Source organism: Berghia stephanieae, chromosome 3, assembly GCF_034508935.2.
Source record: "Berghia stephanieae isolate SIO BIC M18660-M18661 chromosome 3, UCSD_Bste_1.3, whole genome shotgun sequence".
NCBI lineage: Eukaryota > Metazoa > Mollusca > Gastropoda > Nudibranchia > Aeolidiidae > Berghia > Berghia stephanieae.
The window spans coordinates 62,678,833-62,700,144 of NC_088362.1; the positions used below are offsets into that span (position 1 = coordinate 62,678,833).

Below are 21,312 nucleotides of genomic sequence, written 5' to 3' on the forward strand. Positions count from 1 at the left end.
GTTATTACAAATTTCATTTCAATTCAACATTATTTCTTATACACTGCTTACAAAAAAGAAATGATAACAAACAAATAAACAGCCATTCTCACATCGTTTTCTTAAAATAAATAAATTCTAACAACAACAACAATAATAATAATAACAAGAATAATAACAATAATAATAAAATTTGTTTCTAAAGTGTCCACTGCTGTATAAGTGATGGCTCATGGCGCATATTAATATTCATTAATTGTAGAGATAAAACATCTTGAGATGGTAATTTTTTTTATATTTAAAAGCCCCCCCCCCCCCCCCCCCCCCCCCCCCCCCCCCCCCCCCCCCCCCACCCCCATTTTTTCTTCTTCTTACCATTAATATCATTTTTGAAAATCGGAATTTTAGAGACAATGGCAGAATAGCAGATAGGAAGAGTGAAAGTGAAAATAGGAATGATTCCGCCAACAGTGGAAGGGTTGGCAGGTATGAAGAAGGCCCATGGATAAGAAGCTGATCCCAGTTTCAATAGCCTTAAACAGACAATTAGTAATTACTTGCTCCCATTTTGGCACAGTATACTTTCCATCAGAAATGACGACATACCCAGTTACACCCAGGATCAATATCGTCTCTGTGGGTTAAACAAGTACTAACTGAACTAATACTAACGAAAGAGTGCAAATGGAGAAGCTTCGTATAGGAACGATACAGACAATGGACATTTTGGGTACAAATCCTTCGTCAGCAAAACAATACACAAATTAACATGGAAAACAAAGAAAATAAAGTATGATCATACTGCAACCACCATTGAGTACCGACAATACATGTTATTTTGCATTTTTCTTTATTTTATTTGTTTTCCATGTTAATTTGTGTATTGTTGTGCTGAGGAAGGGTTTGTACCCGAAACGTCCATTGTCTGTATCGTTCCTATACGAAGCTTCTCCATTTTCACTCTTTCATTACTATTTTCACGATTACAGGCTTCAGACAGCCCCTACCGTCTTCTACTTAACTGAACTAATGAGACCCCACAGGTACAGCGAGACAACCTGCAAACCTAACAATACAATATTTTTAACTCACTCAATCCTATAGAGTTTGGCTACTATTCAAAATTGAAAAAAATGTATCAAATGATCATGAAGATAGATAGTTTTATTCAACTATCATTAACATGCAAAAAACTAAAAACATTAGCTCGAAACTACGCCTATAATTTGTCTCAGAAAAATGTAATAAATAGGCATGGGGTAAAAGTAACCCAGGTAAACTACGGCTACAGTCGGTGTTAGGATTGAGTGAGTTAAAAACTTAAAACCACACATACACAATATTCAACCGTAATATTCTTTAATCTTGTCAGTCATTCCTAATTTCACTCGTTCTTCCCATGACAAAATCTTGTGTCGTTTCCTTTTCTCAACCTCCTTCTTCTGAACATCGTCTAAAAAGTCACGACTAAGACCGTATTCATCTAAGTCTCTGTCAATCTCGGCTAAAATCTTGGCTTTACGCTCAGCAAACGATTTCCTTTCAGTTTCAAGTTTTTCCTGGAAATAATTCATTATAAATTCAAGATTAAATTGCATTAATAAAATAAAATACTCAATACATCAGATGCCAGTGCTTCTTTTTTAAACTGCAAATTTCAAGAGAGGATAAATAAATAAATAAATAAATAATTAGAACATTTTATTAACAAAATGTAAATAAATAAAGAAGTAAATAGATGAATTAGTAAATGAATAAATATATAGACAATTAAATTTTGAAAAAATAAATAAACAAGAATTTTATTCTTTGACTCTGTAAGGCAGCGAATTGATTTGTCCTTCAATATTCTGAGTAAGGATGTCTAAACTTCCAGATCACACTGTGGGTTTATTTTTGTTTTTTTTTGGGTTTTTTTGCAAAGGGGGGGGGGGGGGGGGGGGGATTCCAAATTCATTATTTACTAAACAGTCTCTCCTAGATTGGCTTACTTTGTTCACAGGCATTTTTGCTCATTGGATTACACCTGGTTAAGTAGATTTTTTTTCCTGTTCCGCTGGGCATCGTCTTATCCAGAGTCTACTGTAACTAAATAAATAATCAAAGATAATCTCTCTTTTCCTCATCAAATGACAACCAGCTTTACAGTAGATAACTTTATTTTTTGTCATGCTATATACAAACCTTAAACTCTTCTAATTTCTGACGTTTCTCAGTCAATGTGTCGGCTTTTGTAGCTTCTTGTAAATTGTATTTCCACCCCATCCACTCTGGCCGATCTTGAGGAATCGCATAACGAATTTTCAGCTCTCGCAATAACCATTCAAATCTCTCATGGTCTAATTCTCTCAATTTGGTCAGCAATCTTCGTCGATGGAAGATGGATTTGAGCAGCCAAATCTTCTGGTACTTGTCCTGAAAACACAACCACGAAATAAAAATGATACAATAAGTACAAATCTATGAAACAAGATCATTTTAAAATTCAATTACACAAAACAGTAAGAGTTAGAAAAGGCTGCAATTGTAAAAGATTTGAGCGGAAATAAGAAAGCCTTTTTTTTTCTTAGGGCTATGAAAAAAATTAGACCAAGAGTATGGGTAGGAGGCTTTCTGTAAAGGTGATCACTTCAGTTGTTTGATGTTTACTTTTCTTACAGTGAGGTCGCAAAAATATCGTAATCTGCATTGCGCAAGAATGTACTTTATTTTGTGATTTCAAATTACCACAACTTTTATATTGTTTAACATTTTAAAATATTTTTATTCTGTTCTGTGCATCTATCAACCCAAAGTTTGAGATAAACATCCTGGATAACTGCATAATGCAATACAGTGCAACCTCTGGATAATGACAACCCCGAATAACGACAACCCCTGGATAGCGACATTGACCCAAATTTTTTGCTATATGTTATTAGTAATAGAAACCCCCAAATAGCGACATACATTTCAGTAAAACCCCTGTTTAGCGACATCCTTATAGCAACAAACTGCAGTTGAAACCAATGCCTGATACCCAACCATCGCCATCTCGTACTCACAATAAAAAATGCCCCCCGCCCCCAATGAGATCGCTATGTTACTGACCAATCAGAACGCATGTTTACTACACTGCGTGAATTCAGCACCAGTTCAGAAGGAACCACAGCAACAGAAGATTATCAGTGGATGGAACTCTCAAGGGTCCATTAACCTTCCCTGTTAACTACCTGTCTGAGGTCAGTGGAGGTAAATTGATATCAGGCAATGCTGAGTCCAATGGGCACAATTATGGATATTTATGGTCCTATATTATAATACCCATTGGAGTAGCCAGGAAAACAATCCCAGCCTCTTTCAATTTATTGTTTTGATTTACAAAATCAATTATTATTTTTTTTAACTTCAGTCCAAATTTCATAACATTGCGGGTAATACCTTGTTGTTTTTATTAATTCCGTAAAATGTAAATCAAACAATTTTAAGTGCCTGTAAATTATGGAGCACTTAAATAAAACTTTTGATATTTAAAACCCATCATCAGCATCGCATGGACTTCTATTAATATGTATTAAAAGTAGATGTGAGCATCTGTCTTCTTGTGCGATATTATTATTTTGGCACTTCATTTTCTTGATTTATTCCTAGTTTTGTTAAACAGCGTCGGAGCACTGTTTACGATCAAAACAATGACAATACACATTGGAGAGTGAATACGTAACTGGTATGTCCTTCGTAAACAAGAGAAATACACATTCTAACGTCGTTAGGACGTTCTTCTCTCAGACTTAGACACTGGTCTGCGTATTGCACTGAATGTATTCACGGGTCTCACCATGCCCCCTTTTCCCGCCATCTTGAAAACCCCGAATAACGACACCCCTGGATAACGACACAATTTCCCGGTCCCGGGCAATGTCGTTATCCAGGGGTTGCACTGTATGAATTTTGGTCTGGAATACCGACTTATCGTTCTGTTCTTTGTACTTTGAAGTATTTTAAAAACTTTTACAATAAAGTAAGCCTCAGTTTACTATTCATAAATCATGTAAAACAAAATGTTGTCAGTTGAATATGAAACTTTTCTGAAGTGGCAATTCCATTGAGCAAATTTCACTCCAATTAAATCAATAATTTATGTTAAAATCATAACTCCAGGTAATTGGGCAATACCAATATACAGAATTATTAAGCAAGATAAATTCTGAATTCAGTTATATGAAAACATTAGAGGCAAAAAAGGCAGCAACTGAAAGAGATTTGAGAAAAAAAGAAAACATGTTTAAAAAAATTAAATCTTACCGTTCTGTTTTCTATGCAGTAGGGGATCTTTTGACGTATAAGTAAAGTGAATCTTGCAACTTGGGTGAAAAAGAGAAAATAAAGAAATAAAGAAAGAAAGAATAAAAGAAGATGACAGCATGGATAAAATAACAAATGTGCAACTATGTGGTCCAGTGGTATGACACCCAATTTTGGATCGAAAGGTCCTGAGTTCGAGCCTCGCTCAGCGAATAGTTGAGTCCTTGGAAAAGACTCTTTATTCACATCCTCTCACCGTATTCAGTTGCAAAATGAGTAGCTGGCCGTTAACAGCATTGTCTCTATCTGAAAAAAAAATGTAATATCGCCTATCAGGCGTCATGTCTCGGTCTACATGTTACATGTTGCTCTTGGTCAGGGACCCCATGTAAAGCGCTTTGAACATGTTTAGTGAATATTGTCCTATATAAAAGCTCAAGTTTGTTGGGGGGTTTTTAAAATAATTTTGATTAGCTCAAATTCTTTTTCAGATGTAGGTCTCATTGTATTTTTCAAATTAGATCAATTTGGGAATGAACTTTGTCTCAAGAGTCTTATTGTAACAGTGAATTAAATGCCTGAATCATCGGAAATCTGAGATTGATATTGGTGTAAAAGGCAGAGAAGAGGAGTTCTAATAAACAGTATGTATAGTATGGCTTCCTATTGAATAAACAAGCTCTAGGCACTTTACACGAAGAATTAATTATAATAGGGAATCCGCGGTCCTGTACTGCTCAAATTTTGAGATTCAGAAAAAACAAAACAAACGAAAAGCGATTTTTTGGTGATTCTTGTGTAAAAATATCTGTACAATCCATTTTCTTAGGTTTCAAAACTCAAAAAGGTGTGTAAAATAATAAGGTAAGGGGAAGGTAAAAATGAATGAAGTGTTAAAATAGCCCCAACTTTACCCTTTAACAAACATATTTTTCACTATAGTAAGATGTTTCCGTTATTTTCGTTTCTATCTATCTATAAGGAGGGAGCAAAGACTTCTGGACACTCATGGCCAATTTTATGCAACTGGTGAAGGGGATTAAAAATGAGGTCACTATTTTGCATATTTTTTTCAGGGGAGTGGGTTAAAATATGTGACTGCATCCTTTACAAGTTGCTGTTAGCTTTTTATCAATTTTTTTTTAAAAAGGTTTGCACTGTTTTAAAGATTCATAAAATATGTAGATTAAAGCACAAAATATGTGTCTAGTCTTTTTTTAGGCATATAAGTGTATGATTGAGTTTTTCTCAAAATGCCATTTTTGACTAACTAGTCTCAATAGTAGATCTCAATAGGCAACTCAGAAGAGAATTGGCTGTAATTTTGCCACACTGTTTAATATATTTATACTTATCACCTGACGAAGAGATTTTCTAATTAGCTGTTAGAATTAGGACATTTTTTTCTGTAATTATCCTCTAATTTTGGAGACCTCGATATAGCCTAAAAATGGCACACTTTGAGGCTGAATATGAAAAAATAGGATAAAGATACTCAAAATCAGCTTCTGTCTGTAAGTTGTTACAGGATGTCTCAGGAGTTATCATGCCGAATATCAGAACTTAAACTAGAACATGTTTTGAGAGCTACTCAAAATAAAGTAATGTGTAAAACGCTGAGTCAGTATTTTAACCATGTGACCACCGGATGGAAAAACATGAAAATTTTTGTTGAAGGTTTAGAGTATCTAATTTTAAGCAAACAACTACACTTATGTATATAAACAATCCCACCCCTAAAATGAAAAGCATCTTCAGTGGATGAAAAAAAAAAACAAAACCATCACTGCATTCTGCTACAATTTTTAAAATTATTCGTATGTTACAAACATTATGGAAGATAAGTTTAAGATATTTGTTGAAAGATGTAATTCGTCTATAAGGAAAAATAATTTAATTCAAAGGACTGTGACAATTTGGAATAATCTAAAGTTTGAGACAAAATAATTCTAATTCAATTAATAATTTTAAGAATGCCATTGATAAAGAGCTTACCAACAAAATAATTGATTTTGATGAATAATGTAACATGACATTGGATATTATTGTTTTTTGTTTATCAATTATTCGAAACTCTCGAATGTACAAGTTGGACATGCCAAATGAATGTAAATAGAGTTAATTACACTACGAATATTGAATACGACACTTATTTATGTATTACATATTTAATTCTCAATATTATCAATCAATTGACATTAAATAATATTTATATAATTGATAAATTGTATCTATGCATAAAAGTTACAGAGAGCATTTAAAGGTTTTTAGTTTTCTCTAACAGTCATGTTACTGATGGAGGTGGGGAGAAGTTGTCTATGTTGAGTCATGTAAACCATAATTGACACATGAGTTTAATACTATTCACAAGTTTGTTTTATTTTGTTTTCTTCTATAATTATTATGCATATTAAAGACATGTGTTGAAACTTGATGAGATATTATTGCTTGGATATGAAATCAGCGTAAAATAAGCAAAAGTTTTCTGTCAACCTGGTTTTTTTAGCAATGTATTTATGTTTTCATTGGGTTTTTTTTGTTGGCTGAAGAAGGGTTTTGAGCCCCGAAAGATCCAGTATTTAGTATTTTGTTCTTATTAATGATTAAACTTGATTGATTTGACCAATTTAATAGGAATGAAATATCATACGATGGAAATTAAAACATAATTTTGTGGCAATATGAATTTAAAGCAGTCGCTGAAGAATAACAAAAAAATAAAAACATAGTTTATTTTATTTGATGTCATCTATATTTGAGGTGTTACACAAAAAAATGTCTCCAGGTCATTCCTTACTTCTCTGTTCAAGTTCAGAGTCCAGTCCAAATAGTTCAATTATTCTGTCCTGGACAATTTGTTGCATGTGTTTGTTTTTCTCAGCCTGAAAAAGAATCAGTGATTTTATCATTTCATCTTTAAGTCACCAAAACAAAACAAAAAACAACAACGTTTGATACCTTAAATCTTTCTCTCTTTAAATGTCATTTTCTTCACACAATAAAAAATGCACGATCAAAGGAAAAGTTAAGATTATTCTAAATAAAAGATTAATCTGATTTCTGCAAGTAATTATCTAATATCAAAATAATTTTTTTTTAAAAGAAAAAGAAGCAAAATTAGTTTAGTCTTACCACAGAAGCAAAATCAATTGATGCCAGTTTTCTGCTGACCTCATCGCTATGGAATAATATAAGAAATATTTGGTAAATTGGTGAGGGATGGTGACAGTAGGAAATAATTATAATCTGATCAACCAGACAAATAAATTGAGGAAAAAAAAAAGATAAAAATTTACAAATATATTTAAGAATACAGAAAGTCAAAACAAACCATTATATTTTAAATGTGAGTTTTCATGTGATGATATAAATAAAAATAAATTTTAAAAATAAAATTCCCTTTATTCATCCCACAGGGGAATTTGTCTCTAAGGTCTATTCCAAGGGAAGAGTGGAATAACCCAGGCGTCAGCTGCAGTGCAACACCATAAATTGAGATAGGGCGAAGTGACTTGCTCAAGGTCTTACAGTGCAGTGGCGTGTGATCGAACTTGGTACCTTTCGGGTACGAAGCAAAGACCGTACCTCTGAGTGATGTTGCCCACTCAATGTGATATACAATATACAATTTGAAAAAAGGAATTCTGATGGCATCTTTGCAAAATTTGTTTTCTGCTTGAAATTTATGAGCACAAAAATCCATTATTTCCTTATCCATGTTTTCATGAAGTCTAACATAGGACCACCACCCAAGGAAAAGTGATACAAAGCTGCCAAAACCCATTACGTTATGTAGTAAGAGTTTCCAACGGAAAAAAAAAAAAAACAACTGAAATAAATTTTAAAACATGGTTGAAAAAATAAGAAAAAAAAAAATACAACTGCATGTTAAATGTCCAATCAGGATAATTCTTAGAGTTCCAAAAAAAAAAAAAAAGATAAAATTGTTGGGGGACAACTGGACTAATACTATCATGATGACTCACTCTTCAAGTTCTTCTTGAAGATCAAGATAAGGGTAGAGTAATTGATTTTTATCTATCTCTGGAAGGGTTCTTAGGTCACCTGGAAATGAATAAAAGTGAATGGGAGACAATAAAAATGAAAATGCCAAATCAATTCAAAACAATCATCTAATATGTCCACTGAAGACTTTAATTTTTTCAATTTAGCTTTTGCTTTTTAAAAAATCCATTGGAATATAACCATCAAAAAGTATTTTGAAAATATAAAGATTTGCAAGCCAAAGAGTAATCTTAATCAAAGTCTAACTGTACCCAGTAACAGCAATGGTATTTTATCAAGGACTCAACATTGTAATGTGTCAACAGCCAGACTCAAACCAAGATCCTACAGGTCAGAAGGTGAGTGACATACACAAGATCAGTCCTATCGACCCAGCATCTCATCCGAAATCACAAAAATTTACTGTCGAGTTTAAAGATAAGCCTAATATTGATATCACCAAATATCAAGCAACAAAAATACAGTGGAGCTCAGTTATAATGAGATCTTCTGTTCCAAGCAGAAATTCTCATCATTCCCGAGCTCTTGTTATTACCGATTTTCAACAGAAAGAACCACATGTTGACCCTTTAAATACATCTATAATCTTTCAAAATAATGAAAACGGTGCTGGACTTCAGATTAAAGCGTCTACAGATCTCTGCCTTATTCTTTTCTACTTCTTTTATGATGGAGACTTTAGTCCCAATTGGCAGCCTCTTTATTTATTTTGAAAATCCATAATTGTATTCGTTATCAAGTTGACATTAGGTATGATGACGATTGATGATATGATTTTGACAAAAAGTGCGTTGAAAACTTGGATTGAAATCGATAGACAAGTTGACAGTTGACAGCAGGAACTGACACGTTAATAAAATAAACCAAGAGGTCATGATCGTGGTGTGATCATGGCCGATACGTGCATTGATGTGACTTGTACAATAATAGGAAAGATGTGATATTTCATTTAATTTGGAGGCTCATCATGGCAAAGTCACTTATCTACATGTACTGATAGTACTAGCTATCCTATTGCCATTGTAGCACTTCCAATACCGATTGCTTCGCTTTGTATGTGTGTGATTGTGATGTTTGTTTATAAAAGTACATTTTTGCTCTTATTTTAGACCAAATTCTCATTATTCCCATCTCCAAATCATTTTTTCTCATTATAACAAGTTTATTTACAATAGAGAAATAGAGGGCGGGGGGAAGGGGGGATTTGAAAATGTCTCGTTACTGCCGAGCTCTCATTATTTTTCCGATCGATGCCATTAAACTTAAAGCACCACTGTTTATAAATAAGCTTTCACTTAAATCAACACAAAAACAAACCAACTGTACTTCATATTATTATAAAAGACAAATAATCTAATTTTTCTCCACACACACACACAAGTTCAAGGCTTTTGGAAGGAGTGCAAAATTTACCTGAATATTCAAAAAATGTTATCTTTTGTGGCTTTGGCTTGACTTTCCTCCCATAATGCCGACATTGAATGTTTGAACACGGTGCTGTTGGAAGTGAAGTGGAAGAGACTTGTTAGTGTTTGCTGTTATAGAATGTCAACGGCATAAATAACGATAACAAATTGTAAATATCAAATACACGAGACAAAATTTCATATAAGATACCGAATTTTATTTTTCTTACATTAATTTATCATTATCACTTTCCTCAGTACACTTTTACTTTTACCCATGTTTTAGTTTTATTTTTATCAAGATTAGCCTAGAAATTAGACATTGTTGCCACAATATTTTAAAAAGTCAATGCAAATTTTCTGAGCGATACCTAGCAGGTAACAAGAGATATCGCTCTAACAGTTAGCAGTTATAGAGCGACACCAACTAATGCCTAAATTATGTTATGGTTATGCCTGCCATAATTTGAATTCGCTGGTCGGGTACTGTACTGGACTACTACCCGGCGCAATGATGGTTAATTGAAAGTATTTTGCGCTTGCTTGAGAATACTGGGGATGTAGGAGCTTTCGGAAGGCCCCCCAAATTTCGAAAGAGTTAAAGTTAAACTGAAGAAATCAAAGTTAAGTGTCAAAGTCAAAGTCATCATCCTCATGCTCCACCAACAATTCCAGTTCCAGTCATTTTAGTAATATCGTCTCGTACCATAAAGACAGGTGAATGGGGACAGCTTAGAAGAATGAGTGTATGTCATCGACGGTGATACATTTCGGGAACAGGAGAAAGATTGTTTGATGGCCAGGGGAGAGAAATGATTGATATTTTTCAAAATAAAAGAAACCGGGTGTTTTATCATGGTAGAAAGTGAAAGTCGAACAGCCATCTTGTTGATTTGTAAACATTGCAGGCAATCAGGCAAATTCATTTCCGGTTAACGAATTCTTTTTCGTCGGTGTAAGTTTAATGGTTTATATCCGGTTCGTTGATAAGGTGACATGCCAAGAAAGTAAATACATGCATCCGGGCAATCCATAAGTTGCTTGGTAACTGTGATGCTTCGTGTGCCCCATGTTTGGTGAAGTGGAGAAGACCAACTCTGTCCTGTGAATCTTTTCTAAACATAAAAGGGGTGAAATTTTGATTATTCACACACAGCCTTCAAGATGATGAAAACAGCGCACCAGAGCTCGACAGGATGCTACAAGAAGGTAAAACCCGAAGGGAAAAGTGTGCAATCTATTCCGTTTAGTCACCAAGCTAAGAAAAACAACACCACGGTAAGTACATTTTGCAATTTGCAGATAATGAAAAGGCGATATATTATAATGTTCTTTCAAAACTCCCTTTCGGTGTTAGACTTCTTTTGAGGGTGATTTTCTTTCCTTAAAATATTCCGGCTTTCAAAAAATGTTTCACTTACCACGGAATCTAATATTTTTACCATAGCATTATTAATAATTATAGCCCATAGTCGTAGTTCTAGTATAGAATACACATTTAACTTTTAAACTAATCACACATGGCATGGGGAAATTGGACCTAAACTACAGTCTCTTTTGTAATTTGATAAAGATTAACTGTTTTAAGAATTTAGATTACAAACATACTGCTTCATCGTTCATCATTTGTCAAAGATCAATACAGCAAGGTCTATACTTGATGTCTTGACCCTGTTGCTGACTTGAGCTCATTCTAGCAAGCATTGTTCAGTGATCCATTTGCCAATTATCATTCGTGATATTTTTATTTTGGACAGGGAGTCTACCAACTCAACTAAATTTGAGAATTCAAACCAATCATTCCCACATACACACACCCTCTCTCACATATACTTTGGCGGGTGGGGGGGGGGGTAATGATAGTATTACTAGTTGTGACCTTGTAGTACCTCTAAAGCCTAATTTTTTTTAAAGAAAAGATGGGCTTTGGAAAATTTGTTTTACTTATATCATATATCATTTTGAGAAACGGGATCTAATGGACATAACATTTTGCTTCCATTCCTTTATTGGGCTTTACTAATAATAAGGATATGGTGGTGATGAGGATGATGATGATGATGATGATGATGATGATGATGATGATGATGATGATGATGATGATGATGATGATGATGATGATGACGGCGACGGCGACGATAATGATGATGATATGATTATGTAAATGACAATAATAATAATGGTGGTAATAATAAGAATAATAATAATAATAATAATAATAATAATAATAACAATGATAATAACACTGATAATAATAATAATAATAATAATAATAATAATAATAATAATAATATAATAATAATAATAATAATAATAATAATAATAATAACAATGATAATAACATGATAATAATAATAATAATAATAATAATAATAATAATAATAATAATAATAATAATAATAATAATAATAATAATAATAATAATAAATAATAATAATTAATAATGATGATGATGATGATGATGATATTATTATTAATAATGATGATGATGATGATGATGATGATGATGATGATGATGATGATGATGATGATGATGATGATGATGATGATGAAGATACAGTGGAAGAGTAGGAGGATGAGATGGAGGTTGAGAAGAACGAATGAAAGAACCGTGGCTCAAGGAATAGAAAATCACCTCTCTGATTCTGAAATGTTTTTCAAGTTCAATTTATTACCAGTTTCTTTTTCTACGTTGTTAATCTTTATATCGTTCTTATTCACGTTGCGTGTAGATAGTTCAAATAAATGAAACGAAATATCCACCAGCATGCTAGAAACTTCTGTACCCAAAGCGATGCAGGAATGTAAGTATTGTATAATCAACCTTATTACTATCCCCTTCTTATATCATATAACAATATGGCTATGTAACGACATAATATTATGGTCCGTTGTTGGAGATGCTATTTTACTCTTTTTCCTTTTTAATAATATATATTTTCATTGTTTTTAAATGCATATCTGTTTCTAAAATGTCAAAAATTGTCTTTATAAATTAATTATAAGACGGGGGCTGTAATGAAATCCTGGAAGAGAATCTCATCCTTATGCTGCAAAAAGGTAAGCAGAAGATATCTAAGTGCATCAATGAAAATATAAACGATTTTTAAACAACCTTCTTGCACCACGTGCCTTAAGCTACTTTTTGAGTTGAGAGCGGTAAGTAGTAATGTATTTGCTTGTTTATATTGATATTATATTTTATTTAAACATGATTAGATTTAAAGTCACAAGGCTATTAGATCACTATTATTATTTTGTATTATTGTATAAATTTAATTTATAGCAGTGTTCATCATCTGTATAATTAGTTTTAATGATGCATAATAATATTATATCATCGCTTACATAAAATTAATAAAATTAATATGGGTGGTTAAATTCAAATATTTCCTGTCTTTGAGATTTAATTTCTTGTTGTCATTATATATATTATCTTTTTCATGGCGTATACCTGTGTCTAGTTTTGCTGCTTTGTATTCAGCATATCATAATCAAAAGCATGAAGACAATTTGATATTGCTTGTGTAACATGAAACTGCATAATTTAAAACTTTTACAGGTTGTCCAAAACATGACAGTCTGGCTACTGTTCATGAGGCGTAGGTGTGACTCTGCCAGACTTCTGCTTGCTTTACTGCGTTGGCTGAAGGTTTAGAAAAGGATTGAATTCAAAGCTAGTGTAAAAGTTTACAGTTGCCATGACAGTAATGCCCCTTCTGACATGTCAAAATTAGTTGAAAGGTTTTCAAACCCCTTCTATTGCATTCAGCCAACTATACTCTACAAAAGTGATTTGCCAAGTACACAACAAAGTTGGAATGAGATCCTTTTCTCACGTTCGGCCATCTGTGTAAAAATGCCTCACCACAGACAATTTGTGAATCAGAGTCTGGGTCAAAATTATCTATTTAGACATTACATCGTCTGAGAGAGAAGTTTTTGTTTTATGAATGAGTAATTAATATATTATTCTAATTTAAGCATGTAAAGTATTATTTTAGGAATTTGGGCACTCTACAGAAGTCTTGTTTATATTACTTTTATTATTACAGGATTATTATTACAGGATTATTATTATAATAATAATAATAATTATTATTATTATTTATTATTATTATTATTATTATTATTATTATTATTATTATTATTATTATTATTATTATTATGATTATTATTATTATTATTATTATTATTATCATCATCATCATTATTATTATTATTAGTATTATTATTATTATTATTATTATTATTATTATTATTATTATTATTATTATTATTATTATTATTATTATTATTATTATTATTATTATTATTATTATTTACAAGTTACAAGTTAAAAATAATACATTTGATTGATTTTCTTTATTGCATGATCTTCTTTTGATCTTGTAGACAAACAATGAGTGCACATGATATGTTGAAATTGTTTGAAACCGTAGTATGTTTATATTTGAATAATAATATCAATGTTTAAGAGGAATTTTGTTCTTGATCTTATCGTTCCATTCACATATAATATACTCGATTACCAAAGGACTCTTTTTCCCCTTTCATTTCTAATTGAAGGCACCAAAGCCACCAGTAGCAGGAGCATTCAAAGAAAGAGAGACAGGCTCCACCTCCTTCAAAAAATTCTATGAACGTGGTGACTTCCCCATTGCTCTAGAACACGACACAAAAGGAAACAAAATAGCATGGAAGGTTTGTACATCGTTCATCATTTAATTAACATTGATACTGAGCAATGATCTCAATAGATGGAACGAAATTGGCATCACTCAGCTCCTTGTTATTATACATTATATACAGCCATTTTTGTGATCACTTCTCACTAAATTGGATCAATCAGACTTTTAATGTTCAAGATTGCACACTGTTTTGTGTGTTGGTACGTTCTATCCGACAGGTGGTTGCTGTCAGCATTTTAACTAAAAGCAAAGCATCGATAATTGATAGAGTATACAGTTCACAAGCAAGGGAACCGGCTTCATTCCCAAGTAGTCCTTGAGAGCCATTCGGCCCATGGAACTGGAGTTTATCCCGGTTTCTGAAATGGACAATAGCAATTGCTTGGTATCCTTTGGATAGGACGCTAGTCTATCGCAAAGTACTTTCCACCAAATCTAACAGTCTCAGCTACCTATTCACTGCTGGGTGTACATGGGGGGGGGGGGGGGGGAGAGCGGGGAGAGAGAGGTCAGAAAAAAATCTCGACTGCATCCTGGATCTATCTCAGTCCCTTTGCTTGTGAAGTGAGTGCTCTACCAACTGAGCTACCCCCAGCTTCATTCCTAGGTTAATCAATGAAAATACTATTTTTACTATTTACTTACTATTACTAAGTTGAATTGATATCTCATAACAACATCGTTGCTTAACTATCTAAGTCTGTTAATACTGGCAGAAATTAATTTGATTTTATCTCTGTCAAATTGATAGAGACTAGTGTTTAATCCAAAGAGTAACACATTATTGCTACTGTCCATAAATGCTATAAACGGTTAAGTAAACTCGTGTTCCTTGGATTTCATTATTCTAAAGTAACACTGCTATTTGTAATGAGCTGCCTCTTAGTAAAAGAATATTCTGCCATCCCAGACATTTTAATAATATCACCTGGGAATAGGCGAAATAAGCACAACCTTGCTTGTATGATGTATCGCTGTTTTGTTTTGTTTTGTCTCTTTGGGGGGGGGGGGGTGTTTTTATAGTCTCCATGAAGGCCACATTAACTCACTCAAGCCTAACATCGACAATCTTGATATTAGACTTTTACCTCACCATTGTTTACATTTCTCTGAGACAAATTATATACACATTTTCAGAAAATGCTACTGTATCTAACTTTTACATGATATTTGTAGTTGCATAAAATCACTTACAAACCAATTTTATATTAGATTAATTAACTGGGTATAATTTTTTTTTTATATTAAAAAAAGTATCAAAAATCTCTTGGGAGAGCGGACATCACCGGAGTAGTAGGACAGAAACAACGCTGTTAACAGCCAGGTACTCATTTTACACCTGAGTACAGTGAGAGAATGGGAGTAAAGAGCTCTTTCCAAGGACTCAATGGCTAGGGTAAAGTGAGTTAATATAAAATCTTTACTTTAGGTTAAACCTACTAGAAGTGAAGTGGATTTAATTATTTTGAGGGGAAAAAAGTATGGTTGTTGATGTTACACGATATGTTTTTTTATATTTGGTTTTCTACCTTGCTAACTCCAGGTTGAAATTGAGAAACTTGACTACCACCACTACCTGCCCTTATTCTTTGATGGCCTGTGTGAGACAGATCACCCATATGAGTTCTTCTCCAGACAAGGAGTCCATGACATGCTTGAGCACGGCGGTTCGAAAATCCTCCCCGTGATTCCCCAGTTGATTATCCCCATCAAAAGTAACTTCCCTTTACATTTTATACGGCTTGATTCAATTAATTTTTTATAACACTTATGTATACAGGGCTTCCAGATGGCCTCATTTGTGTGCCAAAATTAGCCACAGGGAGAATCAATTTTTCTACTACCGATGAGTTTTTCAAATGAGTAACAGGATTAGTAGTGTGTGGCCACATGAGGTTCTATTTTGCCACTTTTGAATCGAAACTGGCCATAAAGAACTCTAGCCACCTGGCAGCCCAGTATATAATCTGTTGAATTGAAGTGTACACTTTTAATGTTTACATCGACTTGTCCTTATTTGCAGGTCTGATAACCCAAATTGTTATGGGCTCATTATTGTAATGGAAATACTCTCAAATCGATGCAAAATATTGTCCATTACAACAATATTTAATCAAGCACATACTTGTGTTCTGTTATCAGACCTGCAAACATGTGCACAGAGGTTTAAATATATATTTAAATAGTGCCATAAAAAAGAGCTTTTATTTAGTGCAATATCCACCAAACATGCTCAAAGCGCCTTACAAAATGTCTCAGGCCAATAGCAACACTTAACATTTAGAACGGGACATGACACCTATTCGGCGATATTACAATTTTTTGCGGACAGAAACAACAATGTTAACAGCCAGGTACTCATTTTACACCTGAGTGTGGTGAGAGAATGTAAGTAAAGAGCAATTTCCAAGGACTCAACTATGCACCAGGCGAGGCTAGAACCCAGGACCTTCCGATCAGAAAGCGATTGTCATACCACTAGACCACATAGCTGCACAAAATAAAAAAATGATGTGCATAAATCATAAATCTAAAATTCACAAATTGAATCATCTTTTGTTATCAACTGAGCTCACATTTTCATTTTTATACATGTTAAAGAACAAATTCAATCTGTAAAAGTAACAATGAAAGGGAAAAAAATGGATTATTCCAAAGCATTTCCATTTTCACCTTTTCTTTTTGGATTTTTGCAACCCCAGCCTTTAGATGGCCTCTTACCATTCTCTACTTAAATCAGAAAAATCGTAAAAATGTAATTTTAATACTTTCATATCTAGAGCATTTATATAGCGCAATATCCATCAAACATGCTCAAAGAGCTTTACAAGAGGTCCCCAGCCAATAACAATGCTTTACATATAGAATGGAAATGATGCCAGTTAGGTGATATAACAATATTTTTTTGACGTGACAACACTGTTGACTGTCAGATACTCATTTTACACCTGAGTACAATGAGAGAATGTGAATAAAGAGCCTTTTCCAAGGACTAATTATGCACCACCCAGAGCGGAACTCCTACCCTGGACCTTCTGGCTTTAAGGCAAGTGTCATACCACTAGGCTACATAGACGCACAAGTGTAATATTTATTCAGCATATATTTCATTTGTAAGTATATTTTTAAACCCCGTCATCTTTATATGCTATTGAAAAATTTATTTTGAAATTCATTTTTCTTTGATTTTTATTCCTTATCATCAGATGCCCTCAACACACGAAACAAAAAGGTGATATGCACAACGCTCAAGATCCTCCAGCACCTTGTTGTGTCAGCTGATATGGTTGGAGAGGCCCTCGTTCCGTACTACAGGCAAATCTTGCCCATTATGAACCTTTTCAAGAACTTCAATTGTAAGTAGTAATGACTAATTGCAGCTATGTGGTCTAGTGATCGGAATGTCCTGAGTTTGAGTCCCAATCTGAGCAGCACATAGTTGAGTACTTGGAAAATGCTCTTTACTCACATTCTTTCACCGTGCTTGGGTGCAAAATGACCACCTGGCCGTTAACAGTGTTATCTCTCTCTGAAAAAAAATTGTAATATCGCCTAACAGGCGTCATATCTTGTCTTATATGTTAAATGTTGCTGTTGGCTAAGGACCTCTTGTAAAGTGCTTTGAGCACATTTAGTGGATATTGCGCTATATTTTTTAAAAGTATTAAAAGCTCAAGCTCAAGTATCATGTGGTTCTGGTAGCCTAGTTGATAGATCGTTTGCATCACAAGCAAAAAGACGAGTATCAGTCTCAAACATAGTTAAAGGTTATTATAAATCCAGACCCCTATGTCCAATGATTGAGCAGATGGGTTTATAAAATTTAGATTCTACGAGGGTGTCATCCAAGAGTAGCAAGCAATTTTTACTGCTTTATGACACAGAGACTCTGTCTCCGTGCAACGTATGGCTCAAAAGAGAAATGTGATTATGTATTCAAGGGGACAACGTGGCACAGAGGAATGATCTTTTAAACCCAAAAAGTACTAAGTTTGATTCCTTTCCGTGTTGTGTGACCTTGAGCAAATCACCTCGCCCGAGATCACTGTGTGGAGAGGCACTGGAGCTGACACTTGTTTTATTTCAGTCTTCCCATTGGATAGACTCTAAGAACAAATTCTCTGTGGAATTTTATTTAATTCTGAATTCAAGATTCAATGTCTGTTTTACTTTTAGGTAGTTTGCTAATGTAGAACATAACTCTAAATTGTTTTTAAATAGTTGTAATATCTTTCCTGACTTTATAAATTAATTTGTCCAAACTCAGATATATTTTCTTCATATTTAAAACAAATCAATAGACAGCTATCATTAACCTAATGATAGGCAATTATAAAACCGGTCCAGGATTTATCACTCCACTTTAGAGAAAACTGATTTTTTAGAATGTTTCCATCAACACATTATCAAAGTAGAGTTCACTTGAAAAATAAATCACAACAAAAGTTTTCTGCAATTCATTCTTTTTTTCTTCTCGTCTACAGTAAATTCAGGCGACGGCATTGACTACAGTCAACAGAAACGGGAAAACATTGGGGACCTCATTCAGGAAACGCTAGAAGCTTTTGAAAGGCACGGAGGTGAAGATGCCTTTATCAACATCAAATACATGATCCCTACGTATGAATCTTGCATGCTCAACTAAGTGTTAATCTATTCCTATTTCGATGTGTTATATAATTAAAATGATATACAAATAATTAAACAAACATTTTGTCTCATTGAAAAAGAATGAGTTTTGAAGCCTGGAGGTTAGAGGAATGGCTTTTTTGAATTACTTGATGAGAAAGGTCTCCACTCCATGGATGATAAGCAGCCGTCAAACTGATAGAATATAGAATCTTATGCCATAAACATCATTATTATTATTATTATATAGGATTTACTAATACATTTGGTTGTTTCCACTTTCTCCTGTACACCAAAGACTGTTTGATGAATAAGTGATGTGATTTAGATATTTAAACGATTTTACCATTTGTATCCTTTATTGGAGTTTATTTATTAAGGGGCATAGGTAATATTTTGTACGCACCCTTACCTTATTTTACTCGAAATTTGATAGATAATCCATGAAACTCTTTTTACAAGAAAACTAATAAAATTTATCATTGAGCATGTACATAATTGTTGTTTCTTTGCTTTTGTTTCAAAGACAGCTTATTCTTACAAATACACGAGTAATGTATAATGTATAGTTGGAGACACCATAGGGTTGTGTTTTAACTGTGATATAATGATACTCTTATGCTTTCTAGTAATGGTACCTATATTGTGAAATACCTAACAGATTGAAATTTGGGGTTTTGTCATTTTGAAATTGAAATTTGAGAAATAATAATTTTCAATCATTTTTTTAAAATATAAATCTTTGAGCACTGATGCGTGAATATAGACTGTACTGCGTTGCATTATTTTTCTTTAGTAATTTTGTTTTGTATTCATCGTGTATAGATTATACATTTTAAACTTCCTACTTTAGTCAATATTATGTTTTCATTCATTTGAAGAAAAAAAATCATCTCATATTTTATTACCATTTCTATTTTATTTTTCTTCGTTCCCATTTGAATATTGTTTGGTGGTTTGTATTTCCTACTTCGTATCAAACAACAGCAACAAGAAAGAACTCACAAACAAAACAACAACAAAAATCAACACACGTGGTATATACCTCACTTTATGTTTCTTATTTCAGTTAAACTTGATTTCAGTCTTTTTAAATCTTGTTACATTTTACAAGTTGAAATTTTGAATCACCTTTAAATGCACACCTAACAGTATCTTATTCTGTACTGGTTTCATTAATTTTAATTTTTTTTTTTTTTGAGCTGTTATGAAAACTATATTCTGTTTTGTTGTGTTTGTATGAAAGTGGTGATTTACGATGCAATAATATATGATGAGAAAGACAAATAATTAGAAAAAAAGGTACAATGATTATATGTACAGAATGAAGGAATAAAAAGTGATATGTTTCTATTCAAGAATGTTTTGTTGTTCATTGAGATAATTACGACATTTTAAAAGTGATAACTATTGCCGCAGATACTAATATTATTTTTAAATTTAATTCCCAAAAAGTTTTCTCTTAGACAAATCTTTTTACTTCTGGTATGTTAAACGGAATTTGAACATCCAGTCATTTTTTTAAATAATAAAAGTGCAACAAACAATGGTTCATCGCAAACCAACACACACTTATTTACAGGTATTATAGTCCAATTTGTTAGACGAAGACAGATACTGTGGACGTTTCACATCCACAGTATCATCTTCATCTAATAAATTGAAGCTTACAACTTACAATTCAATACTTATCGTTATGTTTCCTTCAGTCTTCAAACAGCAACCTTTTCATTAATATGTGCAAATCATCACAAACTCATCGTCACATCCAAGTCAACGAGTTTTAGAAAAAGGTATTGAACGAAAATGGGTTAGATCTATATCTATAGCAATATGGAAACACTGAAGGATTCATAACTTGGCTTAAACCCTTCTTAAGTCACTTACAAAGACATTATCAAACTTCCTTTTTTTAATGTAAAAAAATGAGCTTTTTTATAGCTCAATATCCGCTAAACATGCTCAAAGCACTTTACAAGGGGTCCCTGGCCAACAGCAACACTTGACATGTAGGACAATACATGACGCCTGTTAGACGATATTACACTTTTTACCAAAAGAAACAGCACTGTAAACGGCTGGGTACTCATTTTACACCTATGTATGGTGAGAAAATGTGAGTAAAGAGCTTTTTTCAAGGACTCAACAATGCCCAGAGCGAGACTCCAACCCAGGACCTTCCAATCCGAACGCGAATGCCATGCCACTAGATCACATAGGCCTTCAGTTTGCTAATCCTCCAACAATGCCCTCCTTCAGCAGTTTCCAGGCAGTATTAAACGGTAATGGTCCTGATA

At 33.3% G+C, this 21,312-nt stretch overlaps 2 protein-coding genes across 3 annotated transcripts; one reads left to right on the plus strand and one right to left on the minus strand.

Annotated features, from left to right (window-relative positions):
- Nucleotides 1–304: 304 nt before the first annotated feature.
- Nucleotides 305–10,619, minus strand: LOC144968159 (small ribosomal subunit protein uS15m-like). The gene is made up of 8 exons (XM_078906191.1): nt 10,402–10,619; nt 9,703–9,786; nt 8,250–8,328; nt 7,396–7,441; nt 7,061–7,145; nt 4,264–4,322; nt 2,164–2,394; nt 305–1,538 (listed from the first exon to the last, which is right to left on the minus strand). Exons 1-8 carry the CDS (start codon nt 10,577–10,579, stop codon nt 1,323–1,325), a joined length of 978 nt encoding a protein of 325 aa, XP_078762317.1. The 5' UTR covers nt 10,580–10,619; the 3' UTR covers nt 305–1,322.
- A 74-nt stretch (nt 10,620–10,693) lies between these two features.
- Nucleotides 10,694–20,368, plus strand: LOC144968160 (parkin coregulated gene protein-like). 2 transcript variants are annotated; one of them, XM_078906193.1, is made up of 5 exons: nt 10,694–10,904; nt 14,265–14,399; nt 15,930–16,101; nt 17,593–17,742; nt 18,871–20,368. In XM_078906193.1, exons 1-5 carry the CDS (start codon nt 10,860–10,862, stop codon nt 19,029–19,031), a joined length of 663 nt encoding a protein of 220 aa, XP_078762319.1. In that variant the 5' UTR covers nt 10,694–10,859; the 3' UTR covers nt 19,032–20,368. The 2 variants fall into 2 exon arrangements, with proteins under 2 accessions (XP_078762319.1, XP_078762318.1); XM_078906192.1 differs by having other exon boundaries at nt 10,724–10,973.
- Nucleotides 20,369–21,312: the final 944 nt, after the last annotated feature.

Coding starts and splice junctions, on each gene's coding strand:
- LOC144968159 (XM_078906191.1), bottom strand. CDS start 10,579: ATGGCTGTTCGACTTTCACTTTCTACCATGATAAAACACCCGGTTTCT. Junction 2,395..4,263: donor ACTGCATAGAAAACAGAACG/GTAAGATTTAAT, acceptor TTGTGTTTTCAG/GACAAGTACCAGAAGATTTG. Junction 1,539..2,163: donor AGAAATTAGAAGAGTTTAAG/GTTTGTATATAG, acceptor AATTATTTCCAG/GAAAAACTTGAAACTGAAAG.
- LOC144968160 (XM_078906192.1), top strand. CDS start 10,860: ATGATGAAAACAGCGCACCAGAGCTCGACAGGATGCTACAAGAAGGTA. Junction 16,102..17,592: donor GTTGATTATCCCCATCAAAA/GTAACTTCCCTT, acceptor CCTTATCATCAG/ATGCCCTCAACACACGAAAC. Junction 17,743..18,870: donor CCTTTTCAAGAACTTCAATT/GTAAGTAGTAAT, acceptor TCTCGTCTACAG/TAAATTCAGGCGACGGCATT.